This window comes from Oreochromis aureus, linkage group 16, assembly GCF_013358895.1.
Source record: "Oreochromis aureus strain Israel breed Guangdong linkage group 16, ZZ_aureus, whole genome shotgun sequence".
NCBI classification, from domain to species: domain Eukaryota; kingdom Metazoa; phylum Chordata; class Actinopteri; order Cichliformes; family Cichlidae; genus Oreochromis; species Oreochromis aureus.
The window spans coordinates 2,192,563-2,216,485 of NC_052957.1; the positions used below are offsets into that span (position 1 = coordinate 2,192,563).

Below are 23,923 nucleotides of genomic sequence, written 5' to 3' on the forward strand. Positions count from 1 at the left end.
GGCAGCACAGTGGTGTTGAATTTCAATGGATATGCCCTTGGCCAGATAGGTGATCACACTTGCAAGTACCTACAAATATACACAATATTAATAATAACTTACAACGTGCGATATGTGTTTGTAGTTTTTAAAGCACAAATCTTTGCTTTAAACGATTTTTAAATATGAAAGTGTGAATTTAAAAGTCAGACACACGCTGACATTCACGCAATGGCGGTATAACCTTTTGGCACAAGTATCAAAGCAGTGTCATCACACCTGTACTGACGTCACCCCGTGATCCCTTCAGCTCTGATTTCGGGTGACCGTAAACACTGCGGGCTCGTGGCAGGTCCCCCCCTCTCTGTGCGCGTGCGCGTTTCCTCCTAAAACTAATTGCAGTTTCGTTCTCTCTCCTTTCTGAGTGACAGAGGATTTCGCTTCGCCCCGAGCGACGTCACACTAAGGTGGGAGAGCGAGCGCATTTTTGCTGCCTTCATCATCCAAAGAGCCCACACTGACAGCCAGCGCGGCAGAGACGCCTCTACCTGCAGCCGGTGAGCACCGAGAATTACCGAAACTTCATCCGGGCGTCATTTGAGGGCGAGCAGAGAGGGGCCAGCGGGGCTCCGCGCCTGAAGACATTTGAACTGTTAGACGTGTGTAAGCGCTCCTCTTCATCTCTGACTCTGATATGACAGTTTGTTTTTTAAAGTAAAATGAGTCAGAGCCGAGGATCCTCACGAGTGGAACTTTTTCACGCGCTGTTTCGCAGTCAGATAAGACTTGAGTGCTTTCGGGATTCGTCCTCGGTCCGCCCTGGAAGCATGTAACGTGCTGCGACAGATGGGGCAAAACGACAATGAAGAGGTTAACCACACCTTTGAAAGCGGACATCTCTTCAGTAGCCTCTTGACCAACTTTGTTGCGCATTAAGATGCGCACGGCCGACGAGGAGTTGAATTTTTGCGCTTTTCTTGACAGTGTGTAAGCGCGCCTGCACCGACTCCAGCCGCAGAAAGCAAGCAGGGACTTCCTATGTATTTAAGAAATAACTCGGTGCTGGCTGAGATCGTCACTCTGAACTTTGGTGGGGAGTCTCTTTGAGGATTTCAACATGACGGCTCGTCTCTCGCGGATCCAGCTGGCTCTCTTCTTTATCTCGCTTTGTCCGGTCAATATCATCGGACTGTGGTGGTGAGTTTGCATTTACTACCACGTGTTTTTCGCTGTCTGTCTCCCGTCAACCCAAACCTTCGCGTGATTTCTGCTCACGGTGGTGCGTAATCCCGGTTTTCCTATTTATTTTAAATCTAAATGAACACGGTCGCTATAAATATATATGCGCAGTAGCATAACATTAATAAGTGATTAATGATTAGCACATTTCCCAGCAAACTACCCGAACCCAAGAATGCTCAAGAACAATCAAAGGTGTTCCCAGAGTGAGAGACTAAACCTGAAGAGAAGACAGGGAGGTGAGGGAGGTGTGTGCATTTCATTGCCTGCAGTGATAGAGAGGACAGGGAGATTGGTGGATGTGGTGTTGATGGTGTGTGTGTGTGGTATGTGTGTGTGTCTGTGTGTGAGAGAGAGTTCAGAGGGAGGAATGTCAGGTGGCCCTCTGGGCTCAGTGGATATGTCATCATAAAACAATCCCTATAGGCTCAGCTCCACAAGGTGTGTGACAGTTGGACAGACAGACAGAGAGACAGACAGCAGATCAGCTGATAAAATATTTTCTCTTGGTGAGGGTCTGTCTTACTGTTTCAATAGGAATCAAACTCTCTCTCTTGCTCTCTCTCTCTCTCTCACACACACACACTTTTGTAGTGTTTGAATGTGCAGCTTTGTGATTTTTTTCCACTTGAATCCTCCCACTGTTCATTCACAGCCCAGTCAAGGTCAGTGTGGGATGTAGTGTCATGGAAGCTCTGTGAGTTTATGTCCTTGTATGACTGGTAGATAAAGCTCCTCCACTTTGCCATTTTTCCGTCTTACTGTAGAAAAATAGGTTTGTGAAGGTAATCTGTGAAGATAGTCTGAATTAATTCGAGTTCCCTTTGTTAATAAAACATAAGAGTCTCTGCTTGTCTATCCACAGGCTGCACTGTATCTGTTACAGTTGTGAAAGTGAGCGAAAATAAGAGGGAGAAGAGAGAATGGGTTCAAGTGTTACTGGTATTTTACATCCAGTACAACGCGTGTCCACAATCTTAAAAATGCCCAAAGGTGTTTTTGTGTGTTTTCGAGTCGATCATAAACATACAGCTATGTCTCAGTCGGGTCTGGCGCTGCACCGTGAAGCCCAACAATGTTTTCTTTAACATGTTTTTTTCTTTTTACTGTAATAACTAATGTGTTAAACAGTAATTTGATGTCAGCTCACACTATTAATGCAGGTTAATAACAATAATGTGTATACATCTTCATTACCGTCTCATTTACCGGCACATCACAGTTTTCCTGTAATGTAAGAGACAGAGGTTCTTTTTTAGGCTTGGTGTGTCTGTAGGGCCAAAACAGAGTGTTTATTATTTAGCCAGCAAAGTGAATGCCAGCCAGAAAAGTGCTGATCTTTTGCTGAACTGTGCTGGTACCCAGCTGTGGAAGGAAAGAGAGAAAAACAATGTCCGTACAGGGTCAGCAGTCTGTTTCATCGCTGTGAATTCATCGCTTTATTTGGGCTAAATCTGCTCATCTCAGTGCAAATCAGTAAGCGAAAGAGTTCTGACCTGTGTTGCAATTCGGTGATGTTGATGTCACTGTTCGGCTGGCAGCGTGGGACATTTGTTTTAAATAAGACTGCAGATGAAGAGAATCAATTTGAAGAAATCAGCTACTTCCTTTTTATCCCCACTGACATACGCTGTCATCTTCTCTTACTCGCTCTCTGGGCCACTTACACACTTACTCACACACAAATGAGTGGGCACATATGCACCAGCACATACACAGAAACACACACAGTGTGGCAACTGTGGAGCAGCGAAACCACACCTGTGGATTGCTCTCCTGTCTGCCAGGACAATGATTCTCTCTGTTGAAAGATGCTGTTCATACCATCGTACGTCTCTCTTTCTCTGTCTCCTTCTGAATGTCTCTGTCTCCGTATGTCTTTTGCCGTACTTGTCTTTTGAAGGAAAATGCCTATCACACAGATAGGTTGTTGATGAAGGAAAAGCGAGAGCTGCAGTGAGAGACGAAGAGTGAGCGAGATGAAATGCTGGGAGATAGCTGTCCTTTCAGTGCCTCTGCTGATTAAAGCGCTCTAATCATTTGGCCTGAGAGCAGAGAGCAAAGCTCAGAGACTCAGACACGAGTCAGGAATGTCTTTGCTCTCCTATACTAGTTTTGCAGTGCTGAGCAGGGCCAGCTTTGTTGTGTGTCACAGTCCTGAATCGGCGGACAGCCTGCGCTGAGTGTGCCACAGGTGCACACACACACACACACATACTGCATGTGTGTGTGTGTGTGTCAGCACTGCATGCACTCCAAGATATACAGACATACTTATTCAGTCACACATTATGGTGACTATATATACATATATATATATATATATATATATATATACGCACATATGCACACAAACAAACACACACTCTTACATACTCGCAAGAAATGTATAGTGAGGACTGCCATCATCACCACGAGAGAGTTTCATTGTAACAGATCTTATCTTGTCTGCTCGGGTCCTGGGCTGAAAGCTAAACGTGTAATCAGGACCAGGCAGATGGGTTAAGATAAACATTAAATGACGATGTGGGTTTGGCTTTATGTGCAACAGAGAACTGACATCAAATTGTTTATGTGTGTGTTTCAGCATATATTTTTGTAGACATTCAGGCCAGCAGTATATTATAACATCAGAAGAATGCAGAGCAGAGGGCAACGACCGTCCAAGAAATGTCTAAATATCCAAGAATCGAGGAAGACGAGCGAATTTACGATTAAGCGGCGCATGTTAGGACCTCCTTAAAAACAGGAAGAATACCTTTGAAGATACACTTTATTTGCTATCCCGATAAATGGAACTCATTATGTGTCATCACTGCCTTGATTAATGCTCAAATCAGGCAAACAACAGCTCCAAAGACAAAAATGAATTTAGACCACCTTTACAGACAGATTTGTCCGACATAATTAACCAAGCTGAGCACTTTTAGTGCCTAAACAAACATCTAAATGATAACTCAAAAAGAAAAGAGTAAGACTAATCGTCCAAGATGGGACACAGACGCAGGTTTCCTGGGTAACAGTCCGGGAAATGACAATTCCCCATCTGAATGCGGACTATTTTATCTGCGAACATTCTTGTGTGTGATCTGCACAACTATGATGATTTAATCAAGTGATACCTGCACACAAAGCCATATGTGCAGGAGTGATACCGACTAATACCGTGCTGATGTTAGCAGGCGCTGTTATTTACTTTGATGCCTTACACATTTAGGTGTCGGATAAGAACGCGGGTTTGATTCCCGTCAGCCTGTTCTTAAAAACCGTTTGTGCAGCAAACCCTTCAAAACCTTTTACAGACGTTTAATCTGCTGCCTGTATTTCAGTCAAATATCATGGTAAAAGTTTGTTTCTCTCAACTTAAACTTTGACACGTGAATAACTGATCTGATCTAAAGATCTGAATCTGAAATGGCAGAAGCATCTTCACACATTGGCTTAGTTTATTGACAGATGTCACTATGGCAACCACAACTCGCTTCTCTAGATGGTGGACGTTATTCTTAAAAGGAAAGAGACAGTTTAGTTGCCCTAAAGTTTTATTTTATGTGTGATCATGCCTGTGATACACAAACAGGATCTGCCTTCCATATGAGTACTGTGGAGCTCTTCCATGCAGTCATGTGACTATGTCCATATTTTGACTCAGAACTGTGTCTGTTAATTGTCACTGGGTGTGCCACTGTTGTTAAACCAGAATAATGTTTTTCTCGTGACATTAGCGCGGTGTTGTTGGTTTCCTGCTGGTCACATTTAATTGCCGTTGCTTACATTATGAGTGCTGAAACTTTTTATGGCAGCAAATGTCATCGTTTCAGGCTCGTTTCACGCCAGCATGTCAGCAGGATCGAGCGTGTTTGAAAGCGATCGACACGTTCAGGCTGAAAGGTCCGAGAAACAGCGAAGCCGAGAACCAGGAGCTCGTCTTGAAATTGAGTTTGGGAACAGCATGTTTGAATTTGCACACATTTACATCACATATGAACCGTTTCCTCCTCTGTCTTTGTTTTCTAACGAAGCCCAGCATCTTGTTTCCATTTTTACACTCCTGCCGACCCTTTCCCTTTGTCTCGCTCGCTCCGGCGTCTCAGACTAGCGCTTGTCGTGACTGTATTCATCTGCAGCATACTTGAGGGATTAAGGAGGGATGAAATTCACTCATTCATGGGTGGAGTGAAAAAAAGAGAAAGGCCCAGTACAGCACAGCTCCACAGTGGCGTGAGATCTTTAATGAGATATGAGGTCTCTACGAGTGCCAGTGTTGAATCTCTTTGTGACCTAAAAATAATATAATTATTATATAATTATTGCCATTGTGAAAAACTATCAATCCAAGACCTTTGATCATGTCTGACACTATTTTCTAATAAAGAGTACAAAGAAAGAATCCGCCGTGACCAAACTGCAGACAAACTGTAAATGTTTAGCTCATGATTGGACCAGCTGAATATTTGTCATAGCAGTGATAGTTTTCCTATCAGTGCCTTTGATTTGAGTACTTGTGATTCTCAGCCTTGTTTTATCTCCGTCTGCTGCGTTTCTCTGCCTGTGCCCGGCTCTTTATCTTCAAGAAGAACTGTTCATGCGAGACAGTGTTTCCTCAAAGCTGCTGATACTATCAATGACTGAACTTCCCTCTCAGTGTTTTGCACTGCGTTATCTGCTCAGGAGCTGTATCATAAATGACTGACTGAAGAACAGTGGCACTTTGCATGAAGAGGATCTGATTACTTGCCTGGCTTTGAAGTTCCTACTTGGACGTGTATGCGAGCTTTTATCTGTGTCTGCACTGTAAGTGCACCTGCGTGGATCATTTTCACTTTTCCAAAGCAATTTTCGTGACATTACAAACATTTTTTTCCTGCTTTTTTTTTTGCACCTGAAATCCGCACTTTTTGGATCCACGGTAAAGCGATTCCAGAGTCTCCCCTTCCTCACACGGACGCACACTATAATGTTTCAGTCTCCAAACAAGGGCAAGAATGCCGGGCACTTACACCACGTTGATCCCATCATTCAATTAATGCACCCCATTTTTGGGTATATCTGCAGCAATGTGCTCTTCCACCTGAGTTCACCTCACTTCCATCATTCCCACTCTCCTCGTGCCCTTTTTCTAAACTTCTAAGTCTGATGAGCCCACATTACCCAACCGATGTGCAGCCAAAATTCAGGCATGATTTCTTCCTACTGTGTCACAGCGTTGCACGATCGCGCTTTGATGTATCCATTTATGTCGCTCCTAATTGTTAAAACTTGCAAAAGCTTCGAGTTAAATTAAGTTTAGCTTTGTAATGACTCTCTATTTAGGTCGTGCTGGGGCTTGTTTCTGCTTGTCGAGAGCTAGTTAATTATTATAATTATAGTAAGGTATACCATAACAATTGTTATGCAGCTGAACACGGCACTGTGTTGCATGGGGGGAACTTTATCTCTCATATCCAGCTTAGTTTAGGAGCTTTGCTATCAAAATAATCCATATTTATCTCACACTGGGCTTTCGTGCTGCCACTCAGGGTTGATTTGCGCTCTATAAAAAGCTGTTCGCTCCCATTTAAGGCCAGCCTCTCTCAAAGGCAAATTTCTTGTGATTGGCTGCCCCTGGCAAACAGAAGGATAGAGCAGGAGGTGCTGCTCTGCTCACAGCTAGAGCTGTTTGCCTGAGATGCCCATATCTGCCATAGATGGTGAGGTATCTCTTTGATAAATGGATGCATAAGCATAAAAATGTCAGACCGACCATTTAGACAGTAGCCAAAGTCTGAGCTCACAGGTGTTAAAGGCACACACATATATGTATATATCCTCCTGGCTACTTTTTTATTCAAATTTGTCACACTCGCATGTTTCGAATCATCAAATACATTTTTATATTACACAAAAAGAAGAAAAGTAAACAGTTTTTATTAAGGGAAAGAATCTATTCAAACCTGCCCGCTCTGTGTGAAACAGTAATTGCCTCCTACACGAGCGCCTGTTTAAGGTCACCTCAGTCTGATTTAAGTCCACACTTTGACTCGGCCATTTGAAAACCTTCATTTTAGACTAGCTGCAATAGTCCGCTTAAGCTTCATGTCATGAACTGATGGTCGGACATTCTCCTTCAGGATTTTCTGCTAGAGAGCAGAATTCATGTGGTCCAGGTTCCCGAAGCAGCAAAGCAGCCCCCGACCATCACACGACCACCACCGTGTTCGACTGTTGCTGTGATGTTCTTGTTATGAAATGTTTGATGCCAGATGTAACGGGACTCAAACCTTCCACAAAGTTCAGCTTTTGTCTCGTTGGTCCACAGAATATTTTTTAAAAGTCTTGGAGATCACCCAGATGTTTTTTGTCATATGCGGGACGAGTCTTTGTGTTCTTCTTTGTGTTCTTTTATTGTTGAATCATGACCTCTGACCTGAGCCTGGTGAGGTCTGCAGTTGTTTACATGTTGTTCCGGGTTCTCCTGGATGTGTGTTGGAGTAATCCTGGGAAGTTTCAGCACAGTTCCAAGTTTTCTCCATGTGTGGATGTTGGCTCTCACTGTGATTCGCTGGAGTCCCAAAGGCTTAGAAATCACTTTGTAATACTTACTTGCTGCTATTTGTGATCTTTTAGTCCCCTTCACTTTGTCGGACAGATTCTATTTAAGTGATTTTTTTAAATTCAACAGATCTGGCAATAACCAGGTTGCTGTGACATTGATCTCAGTTTTAAAAAAATGTGGCTAATCAAAGAAAACTCAGGATTTAACAAGAGGGAGAGTTACTTTTTCCCCACACGGCCAGGTAGGTTTGATAACTTTATTCCCATAATAAAGAAATCAGTATTGAAAAACTGCATTTTTTATTTTCTCCAGTTATGTTCTTTCCATTTTAAAATGATCTTGATGATCTAAAAAGTTAGAATTTAGGAAGGAGGCAAACACTTTTTCACTGTGTGTAGAAATACAAGTACAAAGCAGACTGCCTCGTGTTGGTCTGCTGTGAGCAGCGGCACAAAGAGAGAACAAAAGACAAAACGCTTTTTTAAACAGATCAAATATTACAAAAATCGTACTATGTCATATATCATGTGATAAGACTCACTGAAGGGAAAGCAACAGGGTTGACAAGTTCCATACGAATTCCTCATCAGCCCTGATCTCACAGGGGAGACAAGAAAATAACATGAATGCATTTCATAAAGTTAGCATGTAATGCATGGAGTAGTGTCGTGTATAAGAGTGTCAGGTGGAGTAATATGTAGTAGTGAACGAGCGATCCTGGTGCCAAATTTATCCTTTAATAATCGAGTTTCCTTTTTAGCCCCTCTGGCTCTCTCTGTCTCTCTCTCCCGATATCTATCTATATATTTGTTTGTGAGGCTCCAGCTGTCTGTGTATTTTTCGTATGCCGTGGACAGAACTCAGAATAAAACTCCAGTGCATTCACTAGTTTTACGGGTCTCCCATTATAAAAACCACCCTGGTTTTTGCGAGCTGCTGACAGAGCGGGCCCTCTCGCAGACATACGCACCAACGAGCCTCTTCCCTTTCTCACAGCTACGTAAGCCCAGACAGACTGCAGAGACATACACCTGCATGCATAGACATAAATGTGACATTTATATCTTCCTCGCTCTCTCACACATGCTTCCCGGTGGCAGTGGGTAGATAATAAGTGGTTTTTGGGAGGGAGTGTATGTTGCTAAGTATTTTACCTGTACCTGGTAATTAACACCTACACACTGTCTGTATGTTTCAATTATCTGTGGGATCACCACACACAAACACTCATTGTAGCCTCACAGCTACACTGTTTACACAGAACACCTGTAATGAAAATACAGCATTGTTTCCATAGCAGTGTTTTCAACACACACTAATCAGAAGTAATCACAGAAGAAATGGAAGAATCCCACAGTTGTGTGTAGATGGCATGCCAGTGCACTTTCAGCGTACAACATGACATTCGGCTTTTTCCCATTGTGCTCTCTGTATAATGGATGATTATTTGGGATTAGGTGCTTTAGAAATGTATTCTTCTGCTATTGTAACGTAACAAAGTCCCGGCGGTACCGTATTAGGTCATTTTGCCTCCAGGCCTGCCTTTCAGCAAAGAGGCTAACACGAGCTTTCTTATGTATGAAAGGTACTTTTAATTCTGTCGTCCGCTGACATGTTAGCCTGCCATCTAAATTATTATATCAATCTAAAAATAGACAAAAACATGCAAACGGAGCAGGAACGACCGCAGGAGCGTGTCCTGGGTATCAGACCGCCAGCGGAGAGAATTGGCGAGAGTGTTTGTTCTGCTTCTTAAAACAAACTCTCAAGGCAGATGAATGATATCAGGAGGTGCTATTAACAGGGACGAGGCTGAATGAAAACTATGGGTTGGCCTTTTCCTCGCCCTCGCTTTCTGCTTCCCTCCCCATTTAATTGTAAAACCTCAACTTATGAATCACATCTGCTGGGATCCAGGGACAAAAAGCATGAAAAAGATGCAGAGGAGACTTGGAGTAGGTGTTCTACATAGGATAAATTGGCAGCAGGCAGAGACGAGAAAAGCAAAGAGTGGAAGTAAAGTCATCTCATAAAGTCACTTTCCCTGTAGTGACACTGAAGTGTCCACAAATGCTGGCAGTGATTCCACGTGGCAGAGCCAATTCCCCCTTTCCCATTAAGAGTTAGAATAAACTATTTATCTGTATTATATACACTAATCTGTCAAAGCTGCTCAGGACCATCACAGTTGTATTCATCAAATGCAAGAAATATGTATATACATATTAATGTTTTAAATATTTAAACTTCATGAAGCGAGCTTGATTTATTTTCCCACACATTTAAACATTTTTTTCTTCTTCTTTTCTGTAATATAATATGTGCAGATTCCTTGAAGGAGCGCTGCTTTGAGGACTCTGTGTGGTTTAAGCAGCAAAGCTCTTAACGTCTCTAAAATCTACAGAGAGGCTGTATCGTTAGGAAATCTAGAAAGACTGCCTTCTGGTTTACCAAAATCAACTTAAGCAGCATCAAAATCAACTGTAAAGAGCCATCCAACTACATGACTTCCAACTCTTTGAGGACCGCACAGTTCCTCCGAGCGCAGTCCAATAACAAAATCTCAACTTGCCAATCTGACATCAGAGGCAGGATTCCTCTGGGAAACTATGCTGTTGTCTCCCACGTGCTGATTCAAGAAGCACATTGTCGCATGGCTGAGATGTGGTGGGTAGAGCTGGCGAGCCGAGGAGCCAAAGAAAAATCTTCTTCAACTGATGATTGCAGAGTTTCCCGAGTGACAAACTAAGCCGTGTGAACTCTCCATTGTTATAATGCTGCTTAGAAACCATTCTTCTTCTTCTTCTCTAACATTGTACAAACAGGGCGGTGGGCAGTCCACTGGTCATGGACCCCAACAGCATTTGCAGGAAGGCAAAGCGCCTGGCGGGGAAACAGGCTGAGCTGTGCCAGACTCAGCCCGAGATCATCAACGAGGTGGCCAAAGGAGCCAGGCTGGGCGTCCGGGAGTGCCAGTACCAGTTCAGGTACCGCAGATGGAACTGCACCAGCCACCACAAATACTTTGGGAAAATACTTCAACAAGGTGAGTGACGATGCTCAGCAAACTTTGTCTGCCTCTTCTTAGTAAAATGCATACAGTCTTGAAGGAATAGTTGGAAGTATGCACGTATGAGTTAAATAAGAAGATTTCAGTCACTCTCATGTCTTCCTGGAGCTACAAGCCTGAATTCAACCAGCACCTTTAAAAGTGAACGTGTGGTTAAATGTGGTCAGGGGGTGCTTAAAAAGTGGAGAGATTTGTTTCTGTACGTAGCTGATGGATCATCATGCTATCGAGAATCTGAAGCTGTCGTGTCTTCAGCTGGGTTAGGGTTATAGCCGGTGTCCTTGCATCAACTTGAGGTCAGAAGCCTGCCTGATGGCACTCGAACAAACAAGGGCAGCTGTTGTATGTCTGAGGAGACGTATTCACACTTGACTGACTCTCCTCTTCATCAGATTGGGCATGCCTGAAATGATCAGCTAAGAATGCCTTTTCTCTTAACATCTTTCCTAAGATCTGACATCTTCCTCCAACTCTTTGAAGTCTGTAATATAACTGATGCAGGGTCACTGCTGGGTCTTCTGCAATTACTGTGTTGGTTTTTTCTCTTGTCTGATTAGATTCATAGAGAGTTTCTTGTCTCTCCTTTGACTTGCATTACAGAGGACCTTTATCTTTGTGTTTAGTTAACAAATATGGCACATGTATTATTAATTTACAGCAAAGGAAACACAATGTGCCAAACATGTCATTAAACTTGTTTTTGGGGGAAGATGTGCAAAATGAAGTTTGGCTCTGATGTGTCATAATTCTAGATAGTAACATACTCGAACTGCATGATTGTCATAGATCTCCATTAAAATCCAGTAAGTTTCCCTTTTGGAGCACTTTTGATTTCATGTGGCCTGACAGCAAGAAGTGCGTCCCATCTAGATGAAGGTAAACACAATAAATATTTGCATCAGGGGGCATTTTTGTTCCTTTCAGCTGAGACAAAATCAAAATAACTAACATTTTACATGGCTGAGAGATTTCAAATACCCATTAGATGTGTCAAATATGTTTACTCACCCCTACAATCAACACAGACGACCTGTGAAACATAAGTTTGCACTTCAGTTTGTGCTTTGGGAGACGTTTATGTTTCTTTTAACTTTAATAACTTATAATTATAGATGCAATAATGCTCTCGATACCTTCTCTTGTTAAGCTCTACAGCTCAATAACAGTGTGACATCAGAAAAGCCATTTTTCAGTAAGTAATGAAGGTGGACCAAAGACTGTTTTTTTCTCATATATGAATTTATGACACCAGTCTTGTTCGTGTCCTGGACAGAGAAAGAAAGGAGAAAAAGAGAGAAGGAGAGAGGAAGGGAAGAGAAGAGGGAAAAGGGCAAGAATCTACCGGTAGGAGACAGACTAGCAATTAATCATGAATTCCTGGCTGTCTATAAGGGAGGCCAAAGTGCTCCCCTGCTTTAAAGCCTTTGTCCACAATTACCTGGATCTGCTCTAAATGGCTGTTTATCATAGACTAGTAGCAGTACATGTCAAAATAAAAGTGCCTTCATATTTAATGTACTCTGGCTGTAAGTGGTTTGCTTAACCTCATTGACCTCTATAGTTCTGTAACAACACACTCTTACAGAAACACTTTCATGACGCGAGTTTTTATTTGCAGAAAAATGAAGGCTGCATTTTGCACGATTTCTGTCAGCTCACGTGCAACAGCAGCGCAGAGCACTGAAAAGGGTTTGAAAAGGGAAGCTGCCTCGACTCCTTTGATTGCATGTCTCATTTTGTGTCACTCTCTGCTGCTGTTTTTGTGGCAGCCAACTCATCTTCCCCCTAAAAAAGCAGCGATTCACTGCATGCATCGTGTTTTGTCTTCATCAGTCTCTATTTGCTTTATTCGCTTAGTTTTTATATTTTTGTTTTACCGATGGTTACTCCAGCAGCCGACTCACTGGGCACTGTTCAGTACTGTGAGTTTTCTCCCAATGCTAATGATTCTTACTAATCACATTTCATGCATCTGTGCTGCAACAGAGTCCTTTTTCACGTGTACAGTGGAAAGGTGTTTTACTAACTGTTCTGTACTGAGTTAAACAGGCTTCTAATCCTGTTTAGCACACAGTCTAAACAGCAGTTTAAAGACCTGAGTGATGGCATTTGTGTATTTCTTGCTGTGTTTGTGAAAAGGATTTATCTTGAGCAGCATCGCTGCTGTACGTCAACATGACTCTCTGGGGAAAAAAGAAACGACTGTAGCTGCAGTCAGTGGAATAAGAGCTTATTATTTTGTATTAATTATTTTGTATTAATAACTGTGCAGCACATGCGCGCGCGCGCGTGTGTGTGTGTGTGTGCATATAATAATGAAAACTATTACTCTGTACTTCTGGGTGTATGGAAAGAAAACAACATGTACTAAGGATCCATGGTGCAAATGTTTACTTTTTGATTTGCGTCAAGCCAGCAGATGGAAGAGAGACACTGAAGGTGTAAACTTAGTGTGTGTGTGTGTGTGTGTGTGTGTGTGTGTGTGTGTGTGTGTGTGTGTGTGTGTGTGTGTGTGTGTTTATATAATAGGGGTTTTAGCTGATTTCACAACATTACTGAAACACTGCCATTTCAAAACTTTACTGCGAGACGTCTGAATGAGTGAACACGTTGACACAAGGGCCAACCTGTCCTCACTCCCATCTCATCACAGACTGAAGCTCGGTCAAGAACTGTATACGCTGTATTTTAACATATTGGCCACCTTTTTTGTATCAGGTGCAGGGCGCTCTGATTAATTTCATTACAAGTCACTCAACATGGGAAATCGGCATCATAGGATCACAGGCAGATGTGCTCTGCGGGGTCCCAGGTCCCTGTGAAGGAAAAGCTTTTTGCAGATGGGAAAAGGTTGCCTTGCAGCATGCTGTTAATGCTGTGAAACGCTGAATTTTAACTCAGAACACCTGTTGCAAAACCTAACCAGAAGGCTTTTAGTGCCTAAATTTAGACAGGACTAGAAGACGGGCCTGTTTTCTGGCTTGGAAGACAAGTGAATACAACATTTACTACCTCACCTCCCTCCTTACGTAGGTCGTTAGTGAATGTGTCCACAGGTAAATGTTTGTTTGCTGCTAGGGTACAAAAACCATCTTTTAACACAACAAGAGCCACGTTGTCTTAAAAAAGTTTTGTCCTGGCATTGTCAGCAGTTCTTGACATGGGCTTTGAGAGACTTGTGGGTGCATGAGATAAACCCTGGCAAAAACAAACAAACTGGGAAAGTACCACAGACTGGTTCACAAGTTGTGTCTAGATCTTTGCCCGTTTTAAGGCTTGCAGATTAAACTGGATTTAGTTTCAGTTATTTTTATAGAAATTTTGAGGCATCGTCTCCTGTAATTGTGGGGAATCGCTCTGCATTTCCCCACAGTATGGAGATGAACTGCATGCTGTGGAACTGTTTTCACCTGAGACTGCTGATAATGCTCAGCTTCAGAGGGTTTGTACAGAATACAGACAAAGGAAGCACAACAAACACTGTCTTTGGAAAAAAAGGGATTCTGCAGCAGTACTGAGCAATTGTAGAAACTGGCTCTAAAATGTGTTAAAGAGTCGTTGCCACATTTGAGCATGTGATATGAAGAGTTGAGAGTGTGGATATGTCCCAGTGGCTCATTTTGCATGTGCATCAGATTGTTTTCTTCTTGGGGCATAAACATTTTACATACACTTATCTCCCAAACAAAGACTTCTGCTTTCTTGACATCAGTCTTTATTATCCTCTCTTCCTTTATCTCCACTGTGTTCGAAAACATACAGACAATGGAGCCAGCATGGCTCCCAGTGCGAGCCAGCCCCCATACACTGATGCTGGTAATCACATAAGAGATATTCCAAATTGTGTGTGCAAAGTTGTGTGTGAAATTCTGTCCTGTGGAACGAACCAAGGCCTCTTGCTTTGGGGCTGCACGTTAATTGAGCCGCTCGTCAATCATGTAAAAATGTTCAGACCTTCTCATTAATGATGCTTTTAGGCTGAGTCACAGATTTGATTCAGATTTGATTTATGCGATAGTCGTAGGGTCTGTGCTGATTGATTGAAATGAATACACAGGTTTCAGGATGTTTTATTTTCTTGTCAGTGTTTTTAACATTAATGAGCCTTTATACTCACACTGCATGCATGGACGTGGATATTAAGGACATTATCTCCCAAACCAAGCCCTTCTTGGATATGACATGCAGGACAAAAGGGAAACCTAGGGTTGTGCTCAGGTCCACTCAAGTGTGAGACATTTTGGCACGCTGCTGTCTTTCTGTCTGACATGCAAATTCTTCAAGTAGGAAAAGAAACCTTTCACAGTCAGGCACTTAACTTAACGTCACTTTGAATGTATTTGTTCTGAGCTGTAAATGTATTTGTTTACATCAGTTAAACTCCATTCAGTTTTATTTATATATTTATATATATATTAACAATAACTGTCACACCAAAGCACTTCATACTGTAAGGTAAAAAAACCTTTAACCATACAGAGAGAACCCCAACAAGCAAGCATTTGGCGACAGTGGGAAGGAAAAACTCCCTTTTAACAGGAAGAAACCTTCAGCAGAACCAGGCTCAGGGAGGGGCGGGGCCATCTGTCAGGAGGAAGAGAGGACAAAGACACACTGTGGAAGAGAGCAAGAGAATAATAATAAATAATAATTCAATGCAGAGAGGTGAGTGAAGAAGAAACACCCAGTGCATCATGGGAATCCCCCAGCAGCCTACACCTATTACAGCATAACTAAGGGAGGATTCGGGGTCACCTGATCTAGCCCTAACTATATGCTTTAGCAAAATGGAAAGTAGAGAGAGTGTCTGTCTCCTGAATCCAGACTGGGAGCTGGTTCCACAGAAGAGGGGCCTGAAACAAGCATTCCGACCTCCTGTGAGAGTGAGAACTGTCCAGCCCCAACATACAACTCATCTCTTCTGATATCGCAGTGTTTGGAATTATAGATACTGTTAATTTCCACACACCATATGTGATTATATCAGTTCCCCACCTCTCCTCAAACTGTCCCATCTGGGTGTTCCTTGTTTTTAAAAAGTATGAATCACTTCATGGGTAAATTCTGACAGAGTTTTTCTTTTATGAGCAGGTTCTGATCTATCATTTTGAAACTCACTCGATATGACCACAGTTCACCTAAACAAATGTTTTCTTATAGCGTGAAGTCTTAATCCTTTTTAAGCTTTGCTTGACGTACCTTATCATGTTTGTATGATGACCTCTAAAAGATGACAAAGTGATTAAAATAATATGTGGTAGATCCTGCAGAAGGACTTTTTTGAAATCGAAGCAGACGTAGACAGGCCCAGACACCCACCGTGGCAGGGAATTTGTTTGGAATTCATGTCTGCGAGGAAAATGTGAAACAGGGTGCCTCAAATCATCAAATTTTTGATAGCTTCTTTTCCTCCTCTCCCTTCGTTTTCTCCTTTAATCCTCCTGCTTTCCCCCTCATAATGTATGTTGTCTGCCCATTTTTACAGAGAGGATATTTTGCCTTGTGCTAGTTCAAACTGAAATGTGTGAAAAACATGTCAAACGACACTTTTCATGTTCAGTTTTTGCCGTGGAGATTTCCTCTGCTCAGCGTCGTGCTTTGCAAGCACAGTTGATGACATCTGGATGGCCTCTCGGCTTGTTTGGACACAGCACGTGTTGCTATCACCATATTGTACTAATGATTTAAGTGCTGCTGTTTCACACATGTGTTTCTAAATAGTTGCAGGGATGCTTTAGAGATGACACATTTTAATTTGAGTACGTTTGCAGTTATAACCTTCTGTCGAATGGTAGGAACAAAAAGGTGTGGTCTGCTTAAGTTGTAACAGGGGCCTGTAGCACACACACACACACACACACACACACACACACACACACACTGGTACAAATGCTGCATGTCCCGCCTCACATATCTAATTCTCAGCTTCACTGAGCTGGTTCCAATATTTTCCACAGCAGCTCTTCACATAACTGAAGACGAGCAAACTATTGTGAAACGTCAAATGCTTCAAACTGCATAAAACAATATTTTTCACACACAAACTTTTACAAGTGTGCCTGCACTGGAGACATCTCTCTGTGTCTTACAGCTGGTATTGATATCAAGGCTCGCTGGGGTGTGCAGGTTTTGTCGCACGCCACCCAGTCTGTTTATGTGTGTGTGTGTGTGTGTGTTACCATTCCTAATGAATCCCATTCAGTGAATCATGCGATATAGAGTTGGCAGTGTTGATAGTGGTGACTGCACAGCCGTTGCCTTCCAGCTCCTAGAAATAAAAATGCTTTTGCTTCATGTGAACTCAGCATACAGAGGTTAAAATATGATTTTTCCCAGTTGTGATTATCAACCAGATGAAATGAAACCTCCAAACAGAATAGCATCCCCATCAGCTAGCATTTGCTAACATGCTAAAATAGTAAATATCACATATAGACGTGTGTTGCCATTAACTTATGATAATATTACCTCGCCGTCCTGCTAACGTGTTCAACTGTAAATGCTTGGTTTTGTTCTTCTTTCCTGAAGATCGACATTCAGAAGGCCAATCATTCATGTGGCACTAAAGACGACTCGCTCCTAGTAAAAATGAAAAAAGAAAAGCAGTAAGGTTGCATAAAAGTAATTAGAGTGCTCAGAGTAACGAAGGAACGTGTCTGTTCAGCAGCGTTACATGCAGTATTCTTTGGGTCAGAGAGGAGGTCGGTCTCACAGGGCAGTGAGCTGCATGGGCTCTGGCTGCACAGTACATGGTAGCAGCATCAGTGTGTTGTTATTGCTTGCCATAAAAAAAATCAGGCAATCATATGAATCTTTTTTATTCCAGTTTGTTCTTCAACAAACATTCAGTTTAAAGTAAGAATAAGAGCAGTGTTCGCGTGCATTACCTCACAGCAATTTTTTATAGCTGCTCTTTTTCTGTCAGGTGATGGACAATAGCTGCTCTAACCCCGGATAAAGACACGCTGATCTGTGGGTGGCAGAAATGCTGAAGCACCTGGGGGGAGACAGACGATCAATTTGCAGTTGTAGTTGGGCACCAGCAGTGTTAAGCCATGCACTCGAAATAAACCAGCAGCTGTGGTGTGTGTGAGAGCTTGTGTGTACGATTATGTTGGCCTGAGAGAGAAATAGCCATCATCTCAGCACCACAAAGCCAGTGACACTTCAGTTGTAGTAATAGAGCAGGACTGAGAGAGAAGCGCTCTTATCCTGTTCCATGGGGCTGAGATATCGACGGTTGGGATTCAGAGACAGATGTCTGGAGGGATGCTTGTTGTTTTATTGTCCTGCAGCTGACTGTGGAGCAATACTGACCACTTAATGAAAAATATGTGTCCAAATGTGTAATAGGTATTTATCCATGAATACATTTCCACTGTTAGGATGACTTCCTGTAAGTGGAGTTGATGAAAAAGGTAAATGCTGTTGTGAATCCCCAAATTTGGATGGTTGGACTTAAAAACTAAACTCATCCGACCCAAAGAGCATGGCTTCATGCACATATCTTACATGTATGTAAGGCTTTTAAAGTCTCTGTATCAGGTGCGATGTTATCTCTATAAATTTGTTGCAAGTCTGTCAGCTGAGGTTTGAGCAACCATCAGAATCAAAGAAGTTGGACGCCAGGTTTCCAAAGTGTTTCCGGTCAGGTTTGTGGAGTCAAATGAAGTTTTATGGCATCCAGCATTTTACATGAGAGACATAAGATTTGAGATTGTACTTTTGTTACTACCTATCAGCAAAATCAGCTCTGTATTTACGGAGAATCACCCATATATGAACACTTACTGCCGTCGGTATTCAGAGGTCACCAACTTTCAGCAGAGTCAGTCGCTACAGACCTCCAAACTTCGTGTGGCCTTCAGATTAACTCGAGAACAGTGAAGCTTCGTGGAATGGGCTTCCAAGCTTCATCCAAGCCTTACATCACCAAGCACAATGCAAACCGTCATATGCTGTGGTGGACAGCACGCCACCACTGCACTCTAGAGCAGCGGAGACATGTTCTCTGGAGTGACAAGTCACCATCTGGCAGAGTCTGGGTTTGGTGATTGCCAGGAGAACAGTACTTGTCTGACTGCACTGTGTTTGGTGGAGGGGGGATTATCGTGTGGGATAGTTTTTCAGTAGTTGGGCTTGACCTCTAAGTTCCAGGGAAAAGAACTCTTAATGCTTCAGCATACCAAGACTTTTTGGACAATTTCGTGTTCCCAACTTTGTGGGTTTGGGGATGTCCCCTTGCTGTTGCAACATGACTGCACACCAATGCACAAAGCAAGGTCCATAAAGACATGAATGCACTTCTGGAAGAATGGTCAAAAATTCCCATTAACACACTCCTAAATTGTGGAAAGCCTTCCCAGAAGAGTTGACGCTGTTATAGCTCCAAAGGGTGGGCCGACATCACATTAAACCCTGTGGATTAAGAATGGGATGTCACTCAGCTTCATATGCGTGTGAAGGCAGACGAGAGAATACTTTTGGCAGTATAGTGTGTCTGAGATCGAAACGGCACAGAGAATTGTCCCCTGGGGAAGATCTCGCGAAAGGGGGACTGAAGATGAGGAGAACTGTCCCATTGCAGCAGAAAATGATCAGCAGGAGCTGTAATGCTTGATGCCAGCGTACTATAAGGACACCGATGTCACCTGTATTCAATCTAAAACTCACATGCAGAAGAATTAGAATAGAAAATGGGTATGGCGTATATTTATACAATCCTGTATTTTACATGTTTGCAGTGGGGCTGTATAAGTTGTCATTATTATAAATTCCTTCAAACTTTGGTAAAAGTCATCACATGTTATCAGATATCTGTGGAATTACTCTTTGTTAGCATTTTTGTAATGCTGCATGCAGACTCGGTAACCTGAACCCCCTCTTTTGCTTGTACCTGTTACTGTAGATATCCGGGAGACAGCTTTTGTTTATGCCATCACAGCCGCTGGCGTGACCCACTCTGTGACGCAGGCCTGCAGTATGGGAGACCTCCTGCAGTGCGGCTGTGAGGCCACCAGGAACAGACCGCCTCCGAAGCCGTCCTCTTCTGGGGACGGGGTCAAGTGGGAGTGGGGGGGCTGTGGAGATGATGTGGAGTTTGGTTATGAAAAGTCAAAGCAGTTTATGGATGCCAAGAGGAGGAAAGGCAAGAGTGACATCAGGACGCTCGTCGACCTGCACAATAACGAAGCTGGCAGACTGGTAAGCAGTTTCTGTATTCTGTTCAAATGTAGTAAAAATGCACGTTTCACCTGCTGATAAATTTCGACAAAGGTGTCGGTTGTCCATTGGAATGCTCCTTTCCATTCCACTAACATGCGAAAAGAGAAAGCCGCCGCCTCCAGCCATATTTGTGTCGTGCCGTAAGCTGATATTCTAACAAGAATCGGGTTTCTGAAACAAAAAAAGAAGAACGTGCCACATGCTTTGTTTTCAAGCCTCGGAGGCAGCCTTTCTACTGCCATTGTAGAAGTTAAAAGTTCCTCTGTGTTGTGAATTATGACCATGACGGTCTTAACGTGCTACCAGGAGAAGAAGGAGCAAGTTTAGTTTGGTGTTCGTCTATAAGAAGAAGGCTGGCAAATCTTCCAGATCACATTTCCTTGTGCAGCGTTGTCGCTGTTCGAGTTCGTTGCAGAATTGTTGACAGATGCACAAGCAACACAGAATTATAAAGTTCACTTTAGTTGGGGTCAGCGGCAGGTAGAGAGGAAGAGAGGAGGGTTTTTGGGATGCAGTCCAATTGTAGCATTAGTGAACAAACTGTTTGAACATAGGAAGAAACTTGCACACAAATTCCCAGAGGTTGAGAAATAAGCGTGCTGCGATGCGCCCAAATGTCTGTTTATGTGCATGAATGCATGTCTACTTTTATACACATTTGTGTGCGTGTGCGTGTGTGTGTGTGATGGGTTAATTATGTGCATTATAAGTGAATGATCTGTTGTCAAGGCTTGTTAGATGTAGGAAGGCCAGAGGCAACGTGGAGGGAGAGGGGGGCTGGGGAGTTAAATTCCTTCTGAATAGCGTCTGCTTTTATCTTACCTATCTATCAGTGTGTGTGTGTGTGTGTGTGTGTGTGTGTGTATGATCCAGGGCCTTTGTCTGTCATATATCATGAAAACACAATAATAAATTCTTCTTTGGCGAAATTGTCATTTGTCAAAAGCAGCTCGGCTTCACTTCAGGGTACAAGTTAACTGTTTTTGTCCTTCTTTCTCCTTGATAAACCCTCTCCTCTTCTCTCTTTTTTCACCTGTCTGTCCTCTTTCACCTCTCTTTTCCCCTGCACCACCCAAAACCATAAACCCACACCCTCCTCCCTCTTTCCCCCGTTAGGCAGTAAAGCTCTACATGAGGACTGAGTGCAAGTGCCACGGACTGTCAGGCTCGTGCACACTGCGCACGTGCTGGAAAAAGATGCCGCATTTCCGCGAAGTCGGCGACCGCCTGCTGGAGCGATTCAACGGCGCCTCCAAGGTGATGGGCGGCAATGACGGCAAGACCCTGATCCCTGTGGGCCAGAATATCAAACCTCCGGACAAGCAGGATCTGATCTACTCGGACGAGTCTCCGGATTTCTGCCTCGCAAATCGAAAAACAGGGTCGCTGGGAACAAAGGGGCGTATATGCAACAGCACGGCCATGGACATTAGCGGCTGTGATTTGTTGTGCTGCGAGCGAGGCTACCGGGAGGAGACGGTGGTGTTTGAGGAGAACTGCTTATGCCGTTTCCACTGGTGTTGTGTTGTCCAGTGCAAAAAGTGCATGGTTCGAAAAGAGCTTAGTCTCTGTCACTGATGAACTAAAGTTTAAAGTAGTCAAATTACTTTGTTAATTACAACTACTTATGTTACTTTTTGAAGTTCTTCCTTTAGTTTGGATAGTGTGAAAGATGGAGAGGATCTCGAGTTTCATGGTTATCAAGCTCAGTCAGAAGTTGAAACAATGGAAACAATGCCATATCCTCCTTCCACCTGCAGTTCAACAACATTGCTTAACTGGAGACGTTGCTTTTATTCTGCAGGGTAGTAAGAAGATTAAGGACCTCACTATGGCCCATATTCCATTCCAGTGCTCACAGACTTACTGTTATCTAACGGTGTAATGCTCATAGACTTGACATAAAAGATGGACGTAGCCTCCGGATCTAAAGAGTGAAGTAAATGCAAAAGTGCCTTAAACCTGCTTTAATTCCAAAACTCAGCAGGGGGCAACTCCCCTGTATGTAATGACTTTATAGACTTGGTTGCTGTTTTCAAGTCTTCTTCAATCAGTTTGTAAACGATGGGCTCATTTCAGGTAAAACTGACAGTAAAGCAGGACATGGTCCTTTTGCGAGTGACAAGTCACCCCCATATGAACATGCCAGTGGGGAACGTTTTGGTGGCTACACCCATCTTTCATATATATTCCGTCTTAACAAGTGTAATCATATTCTTGAGTTTGCATTTACCAAAACCTGTGTCTCAGTTATTGTAACTGCAGCGAATCCACATAGTAAGAAAACAAAACGATGCTGGTCTTGACCCGTTGTTCTGCTACTACATGAAAAGTGCAAAAAAGGGAAATTGTAAGCCGTTGTTATAGTTGCAAAGATGCTGTTAACACCATGCTTTACAGGTGCGGACTTGGCTCGCCAGCAGAGACTCTTATTTATATAAAGATATGATGACTACTTGCTTCTGTCTGTCTCTCAGAAGCACTTTGGATACAGCAGCTGCCACGGACTTCCTCATCAGCTTGGCAATAAAACCTGGTCGGCTGTTTCTCCTGAACCAAAATAGAAACCTTTTTTTTTGTTATCAAAAAAATGTATATGATGCATTTTGTTTATATATTATGATATACAGGGCTAATAATAATAATAATAATGCACTTTGGATGTTAGCTTTTATTTGATACTGTAAGTGCATGTGTGTGTGCGTGCGTGTGTGTGTGTTAGAGAAGGTGTGCATTATTGTGTTTGTGTAGGTTGGCCAGTTATCATCATATCCTTCAGTGTATATATCTATAAGTTGCTGTCTGATGTTAAACTGCAGTATGCTGGTTACTGAAAGCACACCCCCTCTGTCTCTGAGCGACACAGACGAGGCCTTTTTCTGTTGTTTCGTTCCTCTTCAGCAGAAATACGTTTCCCATAAACTTATCATATCATCTCATTTACACTTTTTTATTATCCGGCTTTGCACAGCAAGTATACTGAACTATAACACAACGTTGCTTCAGTTTGTTCTGTTAAGGTTTTTATGTTTGAGTGAGGTTTCGTGTAGGATACGCAGGATCTTATCTCACCATCAATAATTTAGAGTCAGCTGGTTTTAGCGGTGTATCATGGCTCACATCTGGATGCTTCCTCGTCACTTTTATTGTCTGCTGTGTGACACACTTTTACAACTTAACTGATGGTTATTCTGTAAGTCCATTTTGTAGTTAATGTTAACCACTTAAGGTCATGATAACAGCTGTCACAGTAGTCCTTAGTGTTTTTGTGTGAAAGGAGCCCGTAAATGAAGCATCACACCCACTGATGCTGCATCTTATCACCACAGGTGTTGGTTTGAGAATTTCCCCTTTTTCAGTTTTTTAACACTTTTCCAATCAGGTTTGGTGGGAACATAAATCTTTAAAAACATTTCAGCGATGTCACTGTAACATAATTCGACCCATCTTTAACCAGCAAAGCTCAGACTCGTTCATCAGTCATTTATTTAAGTGAGTTTTGTCCTATTTTGCTTTTGATTTCCATCTGCTCCTCATCTTTGTATCCAGCAGAAATGGTTGCATACTTGGATGTTACACTGCAACTTCATTAAACATGAATGCCTAAAGAGATTCAAGTGGCTCGTGACTGATGTTAAAGACACCGTTCAAAACCAGATATATTATCATTCCTTTTGATAATTAAGTTACTTTGTATGTAGTTGGACAAATTCGTTATTAAAACTATGATCACACTTTTTAGTTTCGGTATTTCCACGCAATAAAATAGAGCTTACTGATGTTTTCCTTCTACAGTGATGTAAGTGTGTTATTTGGACCCAGTCTCTCACTCTGAACACTAGATTTTGTGAGAAGCAGCACAAACCTGGGATTTA

The 23,923-nt window shown here is 42.6% G+C and overlaps 1 protein-coding gene across 1 annotated transcript; it reads left to right on the forward strand.

Annotated features, from left to right (window-relative positions):
- The first annotated feature begins 411 nt into the window (after positions 1-411).
- Positions 412-23,660, forward strand: wnt6b (wingless-type MMTV integration site family, member 6b). Its single transcript, XM_031730067.2, has 4 exons — positions 412-1,176; positions 10,579-10,799; positions 19,732-20,027; positions 21,165-23,660. Exons 1-4 carry the CDS (start codon positions 1,097-1,099, stop codon positions 21,624-21,626), a joined length of 1,059 nt encoding a protein of 352 aa, XP_031585927.1. The 5' UTR covers positions 412-1,096; the 3' UTR covers positions 21,627-23,660.
- The last annotated feature ends 263 nt before the right edge of the window (positions 23,661-23,923 follow it).